This window comes from Schistocerca cancellata, chromosome 11, assembly GCF_023864275.1.
Source record: "Schistocerca cancellata isolate TAMUIC-IGC-003103 chromosome 11, iqSchCanc2.1, whole genome shotgun sequence".
In the NCBI taxonomy this organism is placed as follows: domain Eukaryota; kingdom Metazoa; phylum Arthropoda; class Insecta; order Orthoptera; family Acrididae; genus Schistocerca; species Schistocerca cancellata.
This window is the reverse complement of record NC_064636.1, coordinates 171,724,238-171,745,408: the sequence shown is the minus strand read 5'-3', so window position 1 is coordinate 171,745,408 and position 21,171 is coordinate 171,724,238. Positions and strand designations below refer to the sequence as shown.

Genomic DNA, 21,171 nt, shown 5'->3' with positions numbered 1-21,171 from the left:
GGCCTACTGGCTCCATGAAAGGGTGGTTTCTGCCAGGGTCACTGTATCACTGATAACCTAGTTTCCCTTGTCTGCCATCCAAACAGCCTTTTCCAGATGCCAACACCTGGTTGCCATCTTTTTTTATTTACGAAGAGCTTAAGACATGGCCTGATGACATCATAACCTTGTCACATTAGATGAGTGGGGTCTCCGGGCCCCGCTCCTGATTTTTATCCAAAATTTCCTATCACTCCATACGTTCCATGTTCAAGTTGGTGCCTCCCACTGTTTCCCTCATATCCAGGAGAATGGTGTCCTGCAGGGCTCTGTATTGTGTGTATCTGTATTTTTAGTGGCCATTAACTGTCTTGCAGCAGCTGTCAGGCCATTGGTTCCCCCTGCGGGTCCGGGGATTAGAATAGGCCCGAGGTATTCCTGCCTGTCGTAAGAGGCGACTAAAAGGAGTCCATACCCCTCACGGGGGTAGTTAGCGCCTGCGTCCGGAGACGGACGATTCCACGACCTATAATCGTGGTCTTTGAAGTTTTCACTTCTCGTTTCTTCCTTCCTTTTGTTGGTTCCTTTCTTTGCTCTTCTCCACCTTACTGTCTTCCCTACTCTTTCCCTTGACTTCTCCTTGCCTTCTCATTGCCTTTTTCTCCTTGCCTTCTCATTGCCTTTTTCTCCTTGCCTTCTCATTGCCTTTTTCTCCTTGCCTTCTCATTGCCTTTTTCTCCTTGCCTTCTCATTGCCTTTTTCTCCTTGCCTTCTCATTGCCTTTTTCTCCTTGCCTTCTCATTGCATTTTTCTCCTTGCCTTCTCATTGCCTTTTTCTCCTTGCCTTCTCATTGCCTTTTTCTCCTTGCCTTCTCATTGCCTTTTTCTCCTTGCCTTCTCATTGCCTTCTTCTCCTTGCCTTCTCTGGTCTCCGCCTTGGCGTTTGAGACAGTCTGTCCTCTTTCTCCCTCTCTCTCTTCTTTTTCCTCCCTGTGCGTGTCTGAAGGCCGACCCACGCATTCGCACGCGTAGCCGGTGACGGGGTAACGCGTAAGTCCCCGCCCTGGGTAGACATGTAAGGCACGCGCGTACCCCCTGGTAAAGGCCAGGCCCGGGGAGGGGTGATTGCCTGAGCTGATACCTTCTGACCATGCCGATTGGTCCCTCCGTCTGTTTCTTGGGAGGTGTGACCTGAGGTGTAAACATTCACCTAAGGCGGGAGTGCCCTCTGAGAGGGTCCCCACAAGGAAGGAGCGCGCCATCGGAGACGCTGGCAATCATGGGGGATTCCTCCGCAATGGATTCTACTCCATCTGTCTCGACTTCGACCCAAAAACGGAAACGTGACCAGCCAACAGTGACAAAAGTACTATCGCCTGCCCCACAGTTTCTCGTAGTTTCTCGCACTGAGGACGGAAAGGATTTTTCCTCTGTCAACCCTTTTGTTATTCAGAAGGGCGTTGATGCCATAGCCGGATCTGTCAAATCTTGTACGGGGTTGCGTAACGGCACCTTATTACTAGAAACTGAGAGTGCCTTTCAGGCACAAAAACTGCTTCGGGCCACCCTCCTGTACACGTTCCCTGTCCGGGTGGAGGCCCACCGAACTTTGAATTCGTCTCGTGGTGTAGTCTACACTAGCTCCCTCGACGGATTGACTGACGAGGAGCTTCAATCTTTCCTCGCTGAGCAGGGCGTGACGGCTGTCCATCGGGTCATGAAAAAGGTCAACAACGACCTTGTACCGACCCGGACACTTTCCTTGACCTTCGATAGTGTTAAGCTGCCATCGCGCATCAAGGCGGGCTACGAGGTTATTTCTGTTCGCCCCTATGTCCCGACACCTACGCGCTGCTACCAGTGTCAGCGTTTCAATCACACTCGACAGTCTTGCTCCAATGCGGCTAAATGTGTCACTTGTGGCAGGGATGCCCATGAGGGTGACTGTCCACCTCCGTCTCCTCGTTGTGTGAACTGTCAGGGTGACCATGCCACATCCTCCCGCGACTGTCCTGTCTATAAGGACGAACGTTGCATCCAAGAAATTCGGGTCAAAGAGAAAGTGTCCACCTCGGCTGCTCGCAAGCTATTGGCTAGTAGGAAGCCCACGCTGCTCCCAGCGGGGAAATATAGTACTGTCCTCGCCTCTCCTCGGACTACCCGGGAGGTAGCAACCCAGACATGCGATCTGACCTTCAGCACCACGGTCGTCCGTTCGGCCAGTGCTAAGATCGCGCGGTCGACGTCTCCTCTTCCTCCCATCACACCACAGACACCAGCCACTTCCTCAGCTTCTGCTAAGTCGAAGACCCTGAAGTCAGATGCACGGGCCTTCCAGAAGGAACCATCCCGTGCAGACTTCCTCCGTCCCTCGACCTCCCAGCCTTCGACCGGTACTTCCACCAAACGTCCTTCCAAAAAGGCGCATAGGAAGCACAGTTCTCCTTCTCCGCCACGGCGCATTTCTTCTCCTGCGCCACCCAGCGGTTGCCGCCCCAGGCCGTCATCCGTTTCGCCTGGCCGCACTGCCGGTAGCCGTATATCTGGCCATTCACCGGCGGAGGAAGCTCCCCCTCCCGGCCATCCTCCCGAGATGGCCGATGACCCTATAGACCCCATGGACGATGACTGTCCGCCTACTGATAGCGGCGGCGGTGCTCGCTCGAAGCCAGGCCCTAAGCGGCCTTCGAGGTGACCCCTTCTCTCCTCTTCCTTTCCTTACGATGGCACTTATTCACTGGAATATTCGCAGCATTCGCTCCAACCGAGAGGACTTGAAGTTGCTGCTCCGCTTGCATCGTCCGCTCGTCGTAGCCCTCCAGGAAACGAAGCTACGCCCATGCGATCATATTGCCTTGGCACACTACACCTCTGTGCGTTTTGACCTACCCCCTGTGGTAGGTATCCCAGCTCATGGAGGGGTTATGTTGCTGGTCCGGGATGATATTTACTACGATCCCATCACGTTGCACACCGGCCTGCAGGCAGTTGCCATCCGCATTACTCTCCCCACTTTTACGTTTTCGTTTTGTACCGTTTACACTCCATCGTCCTCTGCCGTTACCAGGGCAGACATGATGCAACTTATTGCTCAGCTACCTGCACCGTTTTTGTTAACTGGAGACTTCAATGCCCACCATCCCCTTTGGGGTTCTCCAGCCTCCTGCCCGAGGGGCTCCTTGTTCGCAGACCTTTTCAACCAGCTCAATCTTGTCTGCCTCAATACTGGCGCCCCTACTTTTCTTTCGGACACATCTCATACCTATTCCCATTTAGACCTCTCCATATGTACTCCCCAACTTGCACGCCGGTTTGAGTGGTATGCACTTGCTGATACATATTCGAGCGACCACTTCCCGTGTGTTATCCATCTCCTGCAGCATACTCCCTCTCCGTGCTCCTCTAGTTGGACCATCTCCAAGGCAGACTGGGGGCTCTTCTCTTCCAGGGCGACCTTTCAGGATCAAACCTTCACAAGCTGCGATCGTCAGGTCGCACACCTCACGGAAGTCATTCTCGCTGCTGCTGAATATTCCATCCCTCACCCTACTTCTTCTCCACGTCGCGTACCGGTCCCCTGGTGGACCGCAGCATGTAGAGACGCTTTACGTGCTCGTCGACGTGCTTTACGCACCTTTAAACGCCACCCTACAGTGGCGAATTGTATTAATTATAAACGTTTACGTGCTCAGTGTCGTCGTATTATTAAAGAAAGCAAGAAAGCCAGCTGGGCTGCTTTCACAAGCACCTTCAACAGTTTTACTCCTTCTGTTGTCTGGGGTAGCCTGCGCCGGCTATATGCCACTAAGGTCCACTCCCCAGTTCCTGGCTTGAAGGTCGCGAATGAAGTCCTTGTGGCCCCTGAGGCTGTCTCCAATGCCTTCGGCCGCTTTTTCGCCGAGGTTTCGAGCTCCGCTCATTACCACCCTGCCTTCCTCCCCCGCAAACAGGCAGAGGAGGCTAGGCCACCTGACTTTTGCTCCTCGAATTGTGAAAGTTATAATGCCCCATTCACCATGCGGGAACTCGGAAACGCACTTGGCCGATCACGGTCCTCCGCTCCAGGGCCTGATTCTATTCATATTCAGATGCTGAAGAACCTTTCTCCTGCGGGTAAAGGTTTTCTTCTTCATACATACAATTGCATCTGGATTGAGGGACATGTTCCCGCATGCTGGCGCGAGTCTATTGTTGTCCCGATTCCTAAGCCGGGGAAGGACAAGCACTTGCCTTCCAGTTATCGACCTATCTCACTTACCAGCTGTGTCTGTAAAGTGATGGAGCGAATGGTTAACTCTCGATTGGTTTGGCTGCTCGAGTCTCGAAGCCTACTTACCAATGTCCAATGTGGATTTCGTAGGCGCCGCTCTGCTGTTGACCATCTGGTTACCTTGTCGACCTTCATTATGAATAACTTCTTGCGGAAGCGCCCGACCACGGCTGTGTTATTTGATTTGGAGAAGGCTTACGACACCTGTTGGAGGGCGGGCATTCTCCGCACCATGCATACATGGGGCCTTCGCGGTCGCCTCCCTCTTTTTATTCGTTCCTTTTTAATGGATCGACAGTTCAGGGTACGTGTGGGTTCTGTCCTGTCCGACACCTTTCGCCAGGAGAATGGGGTGCCACAGGGCTCAGTTTTGAGCGTCGCTCTGTTCGCCATCGCGATCAATCCAATAATGGATTGCCTCCCAGCTGATGTATCAGGCTCCCTTTTTGTGGACGATTTTACCATCTATTGCAGCGCGCAGCGTACACGTGTCCTGGAGCGCTGTCTTCAGCGTTCTCTTGACCTTCTTTACTCCTGGAGTGTCGCCAATGGCTTCCGTTTTTCTGCCGAGAAGACGGTCTGTATTAACTTCTGGCGCTACAAAGAGTTTCTCCCACCGTCCTTACGACTTGGTCCCGTTGCTCTCCCAATCGTCGAGACCACCAAATTTTTAGGCCTTACCTTTGACAGGAAACTTAGCTGGTCTCCACATGTGTCATATTTGGCCGCCCGTTGTACCCGTTCTTTAAATGTCCTCCGTGTTCTCAGTGGTATGTCGTGGGGAGCGGATCGAACCGTCCTACTTCGTCTATATCGGTCGATCGTCCGCTCCAAGCTGGATTATGGGAGCTTCGTATACTCCTCTGCACGGCCATCCATCTTACGCCGCCTCAACTCCATACAACATCGGGGTTTACGACTTGTGATCGGAGCATTTTATACCAGTCCCGTAGAGAGTCTTCATGCTGATGCTGGCGAATTGCCACTCACTTACCGGCGCGATATACTGCTTTGTCGGTATGCCTGTCGGCTACTGTCAATGCCCGACCATCCGTCTTATCGTTCCTTTTTTGACGACTCTCTCGACCGTCAATACGGGTTGTATGTCTCTGCCCTGCTACCCCCTGGAGTTCGCTTTCGTCGCCTCCTTCAACACCTTAATTTTTCACTCCCTGCAACCTTTCGAGTGGGCGAGAGCCGCACGCCACCTTGGCTCCAGGCTCAGGTCCGCGTTCACCTTGACCTCAGCTCGCTCCCAAAAGAGGTCACCCCCGGTTCGGTCTACCACTCCCATTTTTTGGAACTTCGTTCGAAGTTCATCAACATGACTTTCATTTATACAGATGGCTCTAAGACCAATGACGGGGTCGGGTGTTCCTTTATTGTCAGGGCACAAAGTTTCAAATACCGGCTCCATGACCATTGTTCGGTCTTCACAGCTGAGCTCTTTGCCCTCTACCAGGCTGTTCTTTACATCTGCCGCCACCGACATTCTGCTTATGTCATCTGCTCAGATTCTCTGAGCGCCATCCAGAGCCTCAGTGATCCGTACCCGGTTCACCCTTTCGTACACCGGATCCAACGCTCTCTTCAGCGGCTGGTGGACGTCGGTCCGCCGGTTAGCTTTATGTGGGTTCCTGGCCATGTCGGTATCCCTGGGAACGAAGCTGCAGATGTCGCGGCCAAGGCTGCGGTCCTCCAGCCTCGGACAGCTTCTTGTTGTGTCCCTTCGTCCGATTTTAGCAGGGTCATTTGTCGGCGCGTTGTGTCGCTGTGGCATGCCGATTGGGCTGCACTTACCGACAACAAGCTTCGGGCCTTAAAATCTCTTCCCGTGGCTTGGACGTCCTCCTCACGCCCTTCTCGGCGGGAGGAGGTCGTTTTAGCAAGGTTACGAATTGGACACTGCCGGTTCAGCCATCGCCATCTGCTGACGGCTGCGCCTGCGCCGTTCTGCCCATGTGGGCACTTGCTGACGGTTAGACACATTTTAATGTCCTGTCCAGATCTTAACCAACTGCGCCTCGATCTTAAACTGCCTAATATTTTCGATGCAATTTTAGCGGATGACCCACGAGCAGCTGCTCGTGTTCTTTGTTTTATCAGTTTGACGAACCTCGCTAAGGACATTTGATGATGTTGTTTTTTAATCCTATGCCTGTCAGTCTCTTTTATCGTGTTTTTCCTTTTAGTTGTTGTTGTCAACTTGTGCCTCGCGGTGCATTCTTAGAGTAGTCAGGGCGCTAATGACCATTGAAGTTGTGCGCCCTAAAACCACAAAAAAAAAAAAAAAAAAAAAGGCCATTGGTCTCAGCTTCTGTGTATGCAGACGACTTCTGCATTTCGTACTAATCTTCCGATACTGAACAGCGCCTACAGGGAACCATTCACAAGGCATAGTCATGGGCTATAGCCCCCGGCTTCCAGTTTTCAGCTGCTGCAAAGTCATGTGTCACGCACTTCTGTCTGCATCATACTGTTCATCCGGAACCAGAACTTCACCTTAATCATGGTGTACTCACTATAATGGTGACATATCAATTCTTACAACTGGATTTCGATGCCCGATTGATGTGGCTTCCTCACCTTTGTCAGCTGAAGCTGAAGAGCTGGCAGCACCTCAATGCCCTCTGCTGCCTGAGCAACACCAACTGGGGTGCAGATCACTCTACGCTGCTGCAGCTATACACAGCCCTTTTTCAATGCTGTCTTGACTACGGGAGTCTGGTTTATTGTTTTGCAGCACCCTCAGCATTACGTTTACTCGACCAAGTGTACTACTGTGATGATCAACTGGCAGCAGGAGGTTTCAGGAAGAGTCCAGTGACCAGGCCAGAGTTCCTCTATTGAAGGATCGGTGTGCCTAACTGCTCTCCAGTTACGTTGCACACACCCATAGTTCTCTTGAGCATCCAAATTACCATCTCCTTTTCCCATCCACGGCATTTCATCTCCTGCATCGGGGGCCCATGTCAGGGCTTAAGATTGCGGTTCACATCCGATCTCTTCTGTCTCGAGTTCTTGCTTTTACCAACTATGCTGTAGGTCCATTCACGTACACCACCATGGTGTACACTGAGGCTGAATCTTTGCCTGGTCATTTCACAGGGCCCTAAGGACTCAGTTAACCCTGCAGCTCTCTGCTGTCACTTCCTCTCGATTCTTGACATACACCGGAACCATGAAGTGAAGTGGTTGGCACTGACAGCTCAGTGGATGATGGTCAAGTTGGCTTCGCATATGTTCATGGAGGACATATTGAACAGCACTCCTTGCCAGACGGCTGCGGTGTTTGGACTGCAGAGCTGGTGGCCATTTCTTATGCTCTTGAGCACATCCACTCATGCCCTGGTGAGTTGTTTCTTCTCTTGAGCAGCCTACAAGCTATCGACCAGTCGTACCCTCACTATCCTTTGGTAGCGGCCATCCAGGAGTCCATCTGTGCCCTGGAACGATCCAGTCGATCCCTGTAGTTTATGTGGACCTCATGCCACATTGGAATCTCAGGTAATGAACTTTCCAACAGGCTGGCCAAACAGGCTACATGGAAACCACTTCTGGAGATTGGAATCCCTGTAACTGACCTGTGATCATTATTACGCCACAAGGTTTTTCAGGTTTGGGAGACGGAATGGCATAATCTCAGTAATCACAACAAACTGCGTGCGGCTAACACCTACTCTGTCTCGATGACCCACCTCGGTGTCACTGTGGCTCTCATATGACTTGTCATGCACATCTTGAGGGACTGCCCACATCTAGCTGCACTGCGGCGGACTTTTGACGTTCCCAGCACCCTACCTTCAGTATTGGGCAACAGTGCTTCAACAGCAGATTTAGTTCTTCTTTTTGTTCGTGAGGGGTGTTTTATCATACCATCTAGGGTGGGTGTCTAGCCTTCTCTCTGAGGTCGCCACCCTCCCTCCATTTTTATTTCTGTTGCACTTTCTATGCATTTATTTGTCTTTGTGGTCGTCTTTTCCCTACATGTGTTCATCTCGCCTTGTCTTTTTGGGGTGAAAATTTTAATGTGTTGCAGAGTGGCTGGCTCATCCTCTTTTATTATTGTGATCAGCTGACCCAGACTATATGCTATGTGGTTTTAATACCTTCTTCTACTTTTCCTTCTGGTATGTTTTCCCCATTTTTTTGTTCCATTTGTTTTATTTTTAGGTGTGGTGTTGGGTGTTTTTGTACCTTGAGCCTTGCATGTCAGGAGATAGGGCCTGACGACTCTGCAGTTTGGTCCCAACCAACCACTCAACTTTGCTCTTCATAATATTGTTACATTCCATCCAAGGTTTTCCATTACTTGATTCTATACTTGCAGGACATTAGTGCTGTAGGTGATCCAACATTGAAATTTGGGCCATAATTCTAATATTTTGCAGTTATGACCAACTGAAAGAAGAGCTTTTAAAGATAGGCATTCTCAAGTTGTCTGTTACTCCATTCCACTGGAGCCACATACTGCCTGAGCAACAAGTACTTTACTGTTGAGTAGGTAAAGTGTTGGTGAAATACTGTTTTTGTGTGTGTGTGTGTGTGTGTGTGTGTGTGTGTGTGTGTGTGTGTGTGTGTGTGTGTGTGTGTAAGTGTGTGGTTTCTAATCTGTTACTGGAGACAGAGATCTCTTACTACAAATATTCTTGTGTTGCAGTTCACAAATGCAGTGTAAATGAATGAAGGTCATGTTATAGTAGTAGTATAGGTGTCACTCTGTTTTTTTTTTTTTTTTTTTTTTAAAATTTACAGATGGTGATGTTAAAGTACATTTTGTAGGAGGTGCACTGTTGTTAACATAATTGGCATGATCAAAATGTAAATCAAAAATAGGTAACTTAATTTCATAATTATTCTGAAGTTGGCTAGGTTACTTATTGTCATTCATCTTGTGTGTATATGTAGGTCCAGAATATGGATACAGTAATATTGTTAAAATACAGGGTGTACATAAAGTCAATTATATTTACTGCACAGCAACTAAGCATTGTACAGATATCATACATTGCAATTTGAAAAGAAACTCTGAATTTTTTTTTTTTACAAACACTCGATATGCGAACCATGAGTGACCCAACAGACATCAGTACGGTAATAAAATTCTTGCCATATCCATCCCAGCATCTCTCTCGTATGCACTCCACTCTTACTGGAATGTACACTTTTCTTTGCTGGGCATAAGCAACCTGTCATAACGAATTTGTTGTGTCAGTGATAAATAGCCTTCCTTCTTGGTGGCTTCTTACTGTACTTCGTTCTAAACATCTGTTGAAGATCTATAGCATACTTGTTTTTGTCCAACTTCAACACACAGAAAGGTCGCTCCACACCTGAACTTGCAGTGCTTGCAAGTAGTGCTATCATTGGCAAATTACCAAACTACACTGTGCTGGTATACATCAAAAAACGTTTTGGGGTTCCTCTTCAAAATGACACATATATGACATCTGTACAATGTTTGGTTCTTGTGTAATAAATAATTGAAAGCTTTCCCGGACTTTATGTACTCCATGTAATACACTACTGTTTCTAGAAAGTAACACATTCAGAATGCAGTGGTCTGCACCATGCCACGATAAGAGGACTGTAGAACAGTAGAAACATAATGTGATTTAATTGGCAGAGAGGTTGTCTGCACATAGGCCCAGTATTGCCCTCTTTTGTGTGATAGGACGGGTCAGTGTTACACAGCACTGGATGCAGAGATGTCATATGAAATAGCAACATGTAATCAAGTGCCACTATTCCTTGTCAGTTTCACAAGGTGAAATAGGGGTGTGTGTGTGTGTGTGTGTGTGTGTGTGTGTGTGTGTGTGTGTGTGTGTGTGTGTGTGTAAATGGTGCAGAATTATTGGTCATTCTGTCACATTGTGGCTCACATGAGGCAAGCTGTCATGGCATGTCAACAGTGAGGCAGATGTGGAATCAGTGGAGACTAGATACTGGAGGACACAATGTGACCACAGTGTGAGATGACCACAATCTTGTCTGCTTGCTAGGTGTTACAAGTATTGCATAGTTTAGGAAGGTAATGATTACAGTAAGTGGTCCAGAAAGGACAAATAATGCACAGAAAAGAAAAATTAATTTAGAGTAATTGGCAGGATATTAAGAGAGAAAGACTACATGATGGCAGATTGGAACAGAAATCACAAAAGGTAGGGTAGTTCCTGTGAACAGCCACCAATGCAAGTGAGTGGAATAATGCTGGATTGGTTTCTTTGGTTTTGTAAAAGTACATATGTTTATTGAATAACATGTGTCCTGAATGACAGCATATGTGCCCTGTAGAGTACATGGCTCTAACAACATACATTATGTGCATCTTCCGACAATATTATAGTAAAAGTAAGTAACATGGATAAAACTAACTACAGTTCTGTCTTTATCATTGATGAAAAAGTTGAATAGACACTGCTGTATTATTAAAAGACAATGTGGGGTATGATACTTCAGTTGAATATTGGGTTGTAATATTGACAGCACGATTCAGGACCATGTACGCAATACTGAAGTGTGTACAAAAGGGGGATTCTAGGACATTTAAGTATGAAAATTAAGTTAAAGCTGTACAAAGAATACCATGCCTTGATGCACAATGAAGTCAATTAACTTAATAAACTCCATGTAAATAGGTGTGCCAGGCAGATGAAAGGAAGTTAAGACAGACAGTACTTCATTGAAACAAGCTACTTTCAAATATGAAGTCCAGTCAAAAGAAGTGTGTCAGAAAACATTGCTTGGCATATTCTGTATCACCCGAAATGAAAGCTCTCTCTTCAACATAAACTGGAAAGTGGAATTACAACTCCTGAAGGTGGTTGAGGAAAGTATTTGTGTAGGCCACATGCCATAACAAATGATGACAAGTCTCAGATCAGGAACTCAGTTTGAGTTTCTCAAAGTAGGAATAAATCTTCAAAAGAATGTCTGTACCACAGTCTAAATCTGTCCAGAATTTGTCGCTTGTTTACGCTTGCAGCTTCAGGTGAGATACAAATGCACAACATGGAACTTAGGTCAATTGTCATGCAAAAGCAGACTGAGCATACAAACTTAAAAAAACAACACAGAAATGGCTACAAAAGAACAACAATAAGTATGTTACATGTGTTGACGTACAACAGGTTCTACTTTGTCATACATTGGCACATTCCATGGTGTTGTGCCAGAGACAGCCGACATTGTATAATTTCATGGTTCGTGACTTTGGTACTTAACTAACACAGTAAATTTAGGGGATGGATCTGATGCAAGATTTGGTTCAGCAAAATAGTTTCTGGTCTGATTAAATTTGTTATGCTTGAAGAAGGTATGGAATGCAAACTAATTATATGGCCTGACCACCTTGTTGGGCAGAACAATAACTGGAGAATTTTAGCACTTCATTTCTATCTGGTCAACTGCAAGTACTATGTAGAAAAACAAAAGGTTTTTATGTTAGAGGATTAGTTTCCCACATTGTGACAGGAACTTCGCAGTGATTGAGAAAAGAAAGCATCAAAAGTTATGGCTCCTTTAGAATGGAAGCATGTCATAGCTTAGGCATCTGTAGAGCCTTCAAAACTGACCATTCAGGAGATGATAGAAGACTTCAAGGGCATAGGATCTGTGGAGCTGGTTATCAAAACACCACATGCTTTGAAAATTACTGGTGTGCTCTGGTTGAAGTTATGCCTTGAGGCATAAGGATGCTTCATCCATGTGGAAGACATTTCATTTTGAAACATGGGTGTGAACATGAAGTAAAAGAAATTCTGTTGCGTTTTACTTTTTGGTTGCTCTACAATGGATACTGAAACTTGTAAGGAGCAGACAAGTGATCCATTGGATGTGACGAAATACATGGAATCAAAATACAGGCATTTTATAAAAACATTGTCTACTATCTGGTAATGTGCCAGCTTTGGGTCTCAACTTGATAACAAACTCATGTTCTATTATTTTAAGACCAAAGTAATCAGTTTACAATAAAAATCAGTTTGATCTGCAGTAATGCTGTATATCAGTTGCTATACACTGTTTTTCTGTTACAATATTTATTTATTTTCTAAAACCTACCCTTAGTGCAATTTTAAAAAGCACAAGCAGTTATTTTCAACAGTCGGCATCTGCAAACAACACATATCTGCTATTACATTATTATTAATGGTTTTGTCGATTTCCTAAAAACTCCGAAATGTGCCCTACAGCATTATTCGTGCACATGCTTTATCTTGCTATGATTGTGTGCATCTGTCATGTGAGACAGATAGAGAATATGATTGATTGGTGCCTTCTTTCGATAACTAGGACACTTTCATGGGCTCAGAGACTTATGGTATGCTGCTGTTAAGGAAGGAACAAGTTCATTTTAATTTGAGTGGTATTGTACAGCCATCTCATATGGTCCAGGTGCCTTTTTTTCTATTACGTGGTTACATAGTAGAAAATCAACAGTTATTGATCATCTCAAAATCTGTCATTTTGATGTTTATGCCAGTACTGAAAGGAGGAACTCCATTACAATATTCCATGGTAAAATAACTTTGAAAGATCAAATTGAATTTTTTTGGCCTTGTATCTGGTACATTCAGTTTGTGTGCCAGTAGGGTCACTGATGATGATTTCAGTCCATCTACTGAGACTGAGAGCTTACTCCTTAATGAGAAATTTTATTCAAGATATGTAATGTTAATGTTTTGAAATTGGTCCTATGTCGTCTTGAGTTTCAGGCTAGTGACCAAATCTGATGTTGGGATGTACCTCTACAGTCCCATGCATGGGTCAAGGCCATCTACCACTGAGTATCTACCCTGTTAAAACCACCAGCTGTCTACACTAGATTTTGTCAGTCAAACAACGTCTAAAAGTATGAAGTTAGGCATATACTGCAATAGTTAATGTATACTTAAGCAAGTTGTTTAAATGGCATTTAAATGCAATGAAAACTAAATAAGGAAATATAAACACAGTGGCAAAGTTAAACTGAATGTTGTATACTGTCAATGTAAGACACAAAAGTAGAAATAGCCATACTTAAAATCATTAAATTGAATTATATAGGTTCACATAGCAAGGCTGAACTCTTCAGACTGAATATAATGCAGTTTAATTATGTGAATAATTAAGAATATTTGACAGATTCTCCAGTTACATAAGCTACTTTGAAATAAGAACTAAAATCTAAGTTCCAACTTTGGGTTAATATAAGTTTATCTTTGATGCTGTGTCACTATTTATCAAAGTTCAGCACAAAACAAAAATATCAGTTCCACAAAGTGAAAGTTCTTCAGTCACAAAGACATACCACAATTGAATGTAATGAGAAAATGTGAAAATCCTCAAGTTTTGCTCAGTCATATCGTCCATACAATTTTAGAGAACTGAAGTGACACAATTGGTTGGCTGCCCAGAGGCTTCAGTTTAACTGCTGTCAAAACCTACGTAGACTTAACAGAAACTGTTCACCAGCCCAGACTGTGAGAAACACAAATATATTACCAAATACTGTGAGGCACAGCAGCACTGCTTATTTAAAACCTCAAGAAACCATACAATGCTAGTCAGCTTCAAAGAATATTACAAAAGTAAATTGAAATAACAGTGATTAAAAGTACTTTGTTTTTGTTGAAACTAAACAACTTGAAATAAGAACCTTCCCATGCTGTTCACTTTGAGGCTTACCAAACATTCTAAGATTAATTTTACATTAAATATCAGTGAAAACATGGTACACTGCCATCACATGCAACTGTTAAAAATAAGCAAATCCAAGTAAATATTTCTGTACAGACAAGTTTGTCATTTCAGATGAGATCATAATTTTATGCTGATGTACATGGTGCTTTAGGTTCCTATGTAGCACATACCAAGTTTAAATTACAACCAGTTGAACTGGACTCATCTTGATCTCACTGAATAATAGTAAATTTGTCAAAAAAATACCTAAACACAAATTCACTAAGGATGATTTATTTGGTTTGATTTTGGCAGGGAGGCTATAACAGCTTGGATCTAACATGACACTGCCCGCACTAAAATAGTTTGTGCGGTTTTGCACCCTGTGTATCTAGTAAAGCCAACCAGTGCCCTTAGATAGTGCAAGGAGTCCCTTTACCAGTTCTTTGTTAGACACAATTTCTCCACTTCTAGTTGCCCCAAAATTTCTCTCTCTTGCTGTGCAGTGACATGAATTAGATGATTAGGTGTGATGCATTTTCTTCACTCCCATCACAGATGCTACATTTAGGGTCTTCTTCTGTTGTACCCATGGTATGTAGGTGTTTCTGAAATTCTCATGGCTGGTCATCAGCCCAATCTTAAGTTTAATCTCTTTCCCATTCAAGCTCTAGGATTATAGAGCTTATTTTAAAACATGGCTTTGGCAACATTACCTTACCATGTTTTGCTTATAGACCTTGGTCCAGTATTCTGTGTACTGTCGTGTAAGCCAGTTCTGTAGTTCCAGTTTGGTCATAGTTGTGGTGACTGTAAGGACAGGTTAGGGTCCACTGAATGGAGTCTTTGCCCCCATCCTGGCCAGTCTTTCGGCTTGTTCATTGCCACCAATCCCTGAGTGGTCAGTGACCCACATTAGGTTTACTTCCCCTAGCTGCCAATGATTTCAAGGCTGCCTGGCTGAATAGATATAGAGGCTACAGTCCTTGTAGCACCTATGTATATTCTCCACACATGCCCTGATTTCAGTAATTTCAGCTTGGAATACCAAGGCCAGTTTTCCTAGAGAGATGATGCCCCCCAGTCTTTGCTGAATCCCATACACCACAACCCCAGCACCTTGGTCTGATTTCTATCCATATGGTGTCGAACTGGCTTTTCCCACTGCTCCCTACTTCCATTTACTATATTGTAAGGCTTGTTGAAGCAGCAAGGAGTTGTTACATAGTCAGCCGGCATTTCCCCAGCCATTCCCATATTTGCCTCACTCACTATTTTAGTGTGTGTGTGTGTGTGTGTGTGTGTGTGTGTGTGTGTGTGTGTGTGTGTGTGTGTGTGTCTAGATATCCCAACGAGATCCAGTTTTAACCAGTTTTGAGTCTGTATGCACCAGCTGCTGCTTTCATCTAAACCCAAAGGTGTAGTGGAGGCATGTTCAGCATGGCTTCCATCCCAGCAGTTGGTGTGCTACTAATTCTCCCTGTTATGGGTAACCAGGCTAGTCTCTGCACCTTAGCAAGATACTTTGCTGCAACCTGATGATCTACCTTCTTCCACGACAATACGGCCCCATAGGAGATCCTAAGTCAAACCATCATGGTGTATATCCAGTGCATGCCTCAGGGTCTTAGGACCCAGTTTTTGCCATAAGCCCTGTTGGTACTCACTAGTATACAATTCGCCTTGGAGCAGATGATCTTAATGTGAGGGATTCATGTTATTTATGCTTAGATATTTCACTATCCTCTTTACAGGTAGGGTTTCATTGAAAAGCTTTACATTCCGACTTAAGTATTAGATATGATTCTTTGTGATAGATACAACAGTCTTCTTTGGATTAACCTTAGGTCCTGTTTAATGCACCAGTCTTGCACAATGTCAAGCACTCCTTGTGCCAAGTATTACAATGACAAGGTCATCTGATTATCCTTAAAAACATCGACTGGAATTTAGTTCCTAAATGAGTTCATTCACCACTAGATTCCACAATATAGTGGACAAAAATCCTCCTGGTGGACAATCTCTAGTGGCGTTCATCATCATCATTTCATTCATCATTGTTGCCTCTACCCTTCTTCCACTAAGTGTGGCCCTAGTTCACCCAGATATAGTGGTCAGTAGATCATGTACCTCTGCTGCCCTTACCATGGAATCGAAGGTTGAATTACTAAAAGCCCCCCCGTTGTCCTGGAAGATGCAGAGGGCTATTTCTTGAAAGCAAAGTGCTTTCTCCACCCTCCCAGCAAATTGACGGAAAATGGTCTCACATAATTTACCTGGTTGATGTGTGTGTTGGTTTATATGTAGAGGAGCCCTAGTTAGCCTCCTTTCTCCAACATGTACATTATCCAGATTGATTGGTCTCATATCCTTGGCCTTGGTATGATCAATTCTCCCTGAATTTGGAATAAAGACAACCTTCACTGCCCTCCAGGCATTGGGAATGACTCCCACTGCTAGGCTAACCCTGAATAACCTGCTGAGGGCTCATAAGATTCTCTCCTGCTTGTTTCAAGAGAGCTGGAAAGATTCCATCTGGGGCAGGTAACTTGACCACTTAGAATGTTCCCGCCGCCCATTGGATTTTACTGAAATTGACACACTCCTTGGCTGATTCCCCATCCTCTCTTTGAGTGCTTGAGAACCATTGTCTTTCAGGGATCATGTTCTGATCTACATTATTGGCCAGAGCATATTGAGGAAAGTAAGTTTTGCGGAGCAGTTCCAGTCTCTCGTGTGCTGTCTTTGTATGTTCTCCTCCTCCTTCCTCAATATACCTTCTGGATTACTTGGTACTCTAGTGAGGATTTTGTGAAGCCTGGCTTGAGATAAGCACCTCCACATGCTGGTAACTTTAGAACCTTATGAAATATTCTGAGATAAATATTACATTAAATATCAGTGAAAACATGATTAACTGCCATCATATGCAACTGTTACAGTAAGTAAATACAAGGAAATATTTCTATACAGGCAAATGTGTCATATCAGGTGAGATCGTAATTTCCTGGTCATTTACATGGTGCTTTAGGTTACTGTGTAGCACATACCAAGTTTGAATTACAACCAGTTGAAGTGGACATATCTTGATCACACTGCATAATAGATAATTTGTCAAAAAAGTACTTAAGACACATTCACTAAGGATAAAGGTAAGGGTGTAGTGTAAAATATGCTGTCTTTTTGTGTATGGAAGTGTGGAGTATATTTAGCTCCGGTCAAATTGAGAAGTTTTAGTCAAATTTTAGATACCCTGGATCCAGTTGAGTTCCAGACGAAATATGTATTCACTGTACAGTTTGATGTATTGTTTGTGCTTGTGGCAGTTTTGGCTTACCAGTAGTACAATTTAGCATTATTGTAATCAGTGTTTATAAAAATTTATTAATGAAAAACTAGTCAGAGCTGTATTTAACTCCTGAAGTTGAGATGCATAATTTGATATAGTAGTGTTGAATTCAATTTTAGTGTTTTTCTATGTAATACTTGTAAATAATATTTTATAGCTGGAAAGTGACAAATTAGCAGTTGGCTATGAATGTGATTTTTTTGAGAGAACAGTCAGCAGAGTTAGAATATTTGATTTGTTGAATCCTTTGTTTATTGCTGTTCCTCACTTATTTTGACCACATTCATCTTTTGGTCGTCAGTGAGTTTGAGTTTATTTAAATCTGTGACCAAAACTCTACTTGCTATCATGGCATTGACCTTGGAAAAGTCCTAAAATTCCTAAAAGATACAGTGCAAAAGTTGTATGAATGTGAATTTAAATACTGCCTTACAGTTATCAGCTTATTCTCACAGAAAAGTATTCCCAATGGATAGCAGGTTATTGGCATTTATCTTGGCTTGGGAGGAACATAGTTCACCAGAGCAAAATATTAAATGTATATTTGTTACTGTTTCAATGTTAAATGAGAAATGTTCAGTGTCAATCAGTTGGATTTAGATCCAGGCTATGGCTTAGCACTCAAAAAGTTTGTTTTTGGTCTGAAAGGAATTTTTTAGAAAATAATTAGAGGTGTGTTTTGAATCATTGACCTGCTGAAATATGCAATTATGTGACATATTCTTTCTCCTACATGGAATCATATTCTTTTCTAAAATGTGACTACAGGAAACATCCCCACACCATGACACTTCCACTACCTTGTTTTGCCCCTTCAGCTTTTTTTGTTATGTATATAGGGCAAGTAACTATTGCCACCTAGAATAACTGCGAAAGTATTAGAGTAGCTGAAACGTTTGTGGGACAAATGTTACATGGGACAACGGGGGCCATAATATGACGTTAGTGTTTTGTTGCTAGATGTGTTTGCATCAGATATGAAGGTCAACTTAGTTTTTCTTCTTCATTTTTAATGGGATGCTATAGTTTAGTACTCATTTTCTGATAGCGGCTATCAGGAGGAATCAAATCGTGCATTACAGTAAGGTCTGTGAAGGTCAAAGAATGTCAAGAAGGTGGCATGAATGTCCACTTACAGATGATGTTCGAAGTGATGACCATTCAATGCCGTGCTGCGACCATCTTATCATGCATTGAGTGGTATTCCTTATCACACTGGCACTTATCAAAGCACACAGTTCTCTCTCATAACTCGTGCAAATAGTAAATATTTGTCAAATAGGCCATATCCATCTAACATGTCATTGATGTGTAAACGCCATTCGACAGTTTTGCAATACAACACTAACAGGAACAGAAAGACTAGTATCATCAAATCAAGTGAATGTGAATGATGTAGTCCTTTGAAGAAGAGGACCAACAAAATTCAGTGAAAGCTGGTACTGTTTTACTGCGGTTAGAGATTCTAGCACTAGTTTGCACCAAATTGCAAGAGAATTTGGCATGAGCCAGAGTACTGTTGTTTGTGTTCTGCATCACCATAAATATCATCCGTGCAATATCAGGCTTCACCAAGAATTAACTGGTACAGATTGTATGCATCGCATTAAATTCTGCTGATGGTTTAGCTTCAGATTGAAGGTGGACACATTTATTAATTTATTTAGTGGCGAGGCTTCATTCGTGAACCATGGAAATACTAATTTGCATAATATGGATTATTTAGCAACTGAAAATCTATGTTTATTGCTGCAAGTTACACACCAAAAGCTGGTCAGTGATGGTATAGTGTGGGATTCTGGAAGACATAATTACAGGTTTCTATTTCATCAAAGGCAGTCTTAGTAGTAGGAAGTACACCGATTTCCTGCAAGAAACATTAGGCCTGTTATTGGAAGAAATAATTTTTGGAACAAGGAACAGAATGTGGTATCAATACAGTTGGTGTCTGGCACATTTTTTGCTGATGGCTAGAAGTGAGTTGCAGAGAGAATTCCCAAATCATTGGACATGGAGGTGATTTTGTGGCCGGCTGGTTTGCCAGATTTGATGCCTCTGGATTATTTCTTGTGGGTATTCATAAAAGACATTGTTTATAAAGACTTTCCAACTACACCTGAAAATACACGAGAGATAATTGTCGGCGCATGTGCTTCAATATGTGCCAAGGTGATACGGAATACCACTGAATCCATGATAAGAGGATCGCAGCACTACATTGATACCAGTGATCATCACTTTGAACACCTTCTGTAAATGGACGTTAATGCCACCTTCATTGACCTTCAAAGACCTTACTGTTACTCATCATTGGATTTGTCTCCATAGCCACTATCAGAAAATATGTAACAAACTATAGCATCCCATTAAAAAAAAAGTTGAACTTTATATCTCTGATACAACAGGGGCCATAATATGGCGGTTTTTTGTTGCATCATGCAACTTTTTTCCCACAAACTTCTCAACTCCTACCATACTTCAAGAGTTATTCTTGGTGACAGTTCTTACTGAATCATCCAGTATACTGGGCACCATCAGAAAATAAATATGTTAAATTAATTTTTGTCACTTCATGAAATCTTAGACTTCTCTTTGGCATTCCAAGTTCGAGGTTTCCTTGCAAACTCTATCCTGTCCTTATTTTTTGAATTTATGAGTGGGTTTATGTCATTTATCATGTAAATCATCCGTTACTTAGTGACTTTTTACAGTAGATGTGCATTGGCTCAGTCCATTATGTTGCTTCCTGTCATCCCTGACTTGTTGAGATGTTTTTCACTTGGAGCAGCAGCTGATTGCTTACAAATCATTCTGCCCTTCCTCCTTGCTCTTCAAGGATGACCTGACCTTGGCTTACTGGTTACTGTTATTTCCTGTTCTGTGCACACTACTTAGTGGTTGTGATATGCCATAGTCTCTAGCAGTGCTAGATTGCTACCTCCCAATCTTGAAGTCATGCAAAACAGCTTGTCTCACATCAAGCAAGTGTTTTGTTTTCCTACACTTTTAGTTCTCTACAAGTAAACAACCACTGAGTGAATACATGAGTCATAGTAGTTAATGAATACCGTGCCATCAAGGCAGGCTACATACTTTTGAGCTAAAGAAATACGTACTTAGATTGTTGTATGATTTTGCTCTTTCACTAGATATGTAACCCCAGCAGCATGAAGATCTTGATTGAGTGACACATACATGTTGCTCTTTTTTGACTGCATGCAAGCAGTACTGACAGGATAACCCAACTGCAAAACATTTCTGAGCACTGCTGTAGCATAACAAAACACTCCAAATGCTTTTCCCTGCATATTTGCAGAGATTCTTTGACCTCATTGCTGTAATGTGTTTGCAGTACATATACAATTGCTGCGCTTTATTGAGATGGTACTAGAAATATGGAAAAATAATTTTTTTTTCCCCTTCTCAGTTACAGGCCAGCTAAAGCTTTACATTTCTTTATGCTACTCTTTCATCAGTACGCTTTCTTGTTTCCACTCACTTGACATCCAGTTTCTGTCTTGTCTTTTTGGAACTATTTTGCTGTGGAGAATTTATCAACTCAATTCTGTTTCTGTATTTGGTTTTAAATTTATTGCTTATTTATACAAGTTTTATGTAGGTCTTGGTGCAGTTCTGTAAGCCAATGAGTTCTTTTCTTAAGTTTTTAGTACTGTTGCACAGTTTTTCTTTTTCGTATGATAAGATTCATTAGCCTTCTTTGCCAAATTTTGTCTCCAGTTATTTTCCTACATATTTATCTATACTTCTGTGTTGTTCCCGAATTTAAATGATTGTACTGGTGCCCTTTTTCCTAATATCTTTCCTTTTTTCATAATTTTCACTATCGTTTGTTGATTCTAAAATTAGTGTTTGTGATGCAGATGTGTAGCTTGGCCAAATGACTGCCTTG

General features: G+C 43.3%; 1 protein-coding gene across 7 annotated transcripts in view; it reads left to right on the top strand.

Moving 5' to 3' along the window:
- Positions 1 to 21,171, top strand: part of LOC126108955 (zinc finger protein 492-like) — a 139,395-nt gene that overhangs the window by 95,191 nt on the left and 23,033 nt on the right. The window contains exon 7 of one of the 7 annotated variants that reach the window (XM_049914342.1): positions 12,967 to 13,219. The exons of 5 other annotated variants lie outside the window; for them this stretch is intronic. In XM_049914342.1, the coding sequence (XP_049770299.1) occupies positions 12,967 to 12,984 (18 nt within the window). In that variant the 3' untranslated portion in view covers positions 12,985 to 13,219. Of the gene's footprint in view, positions 1 to 12,960; positions 13,220 to 21,171 lie in introns of those variants that run through there. One more of the 7 variants, XM_049914341.1, reaches the window with a different exon arrangement.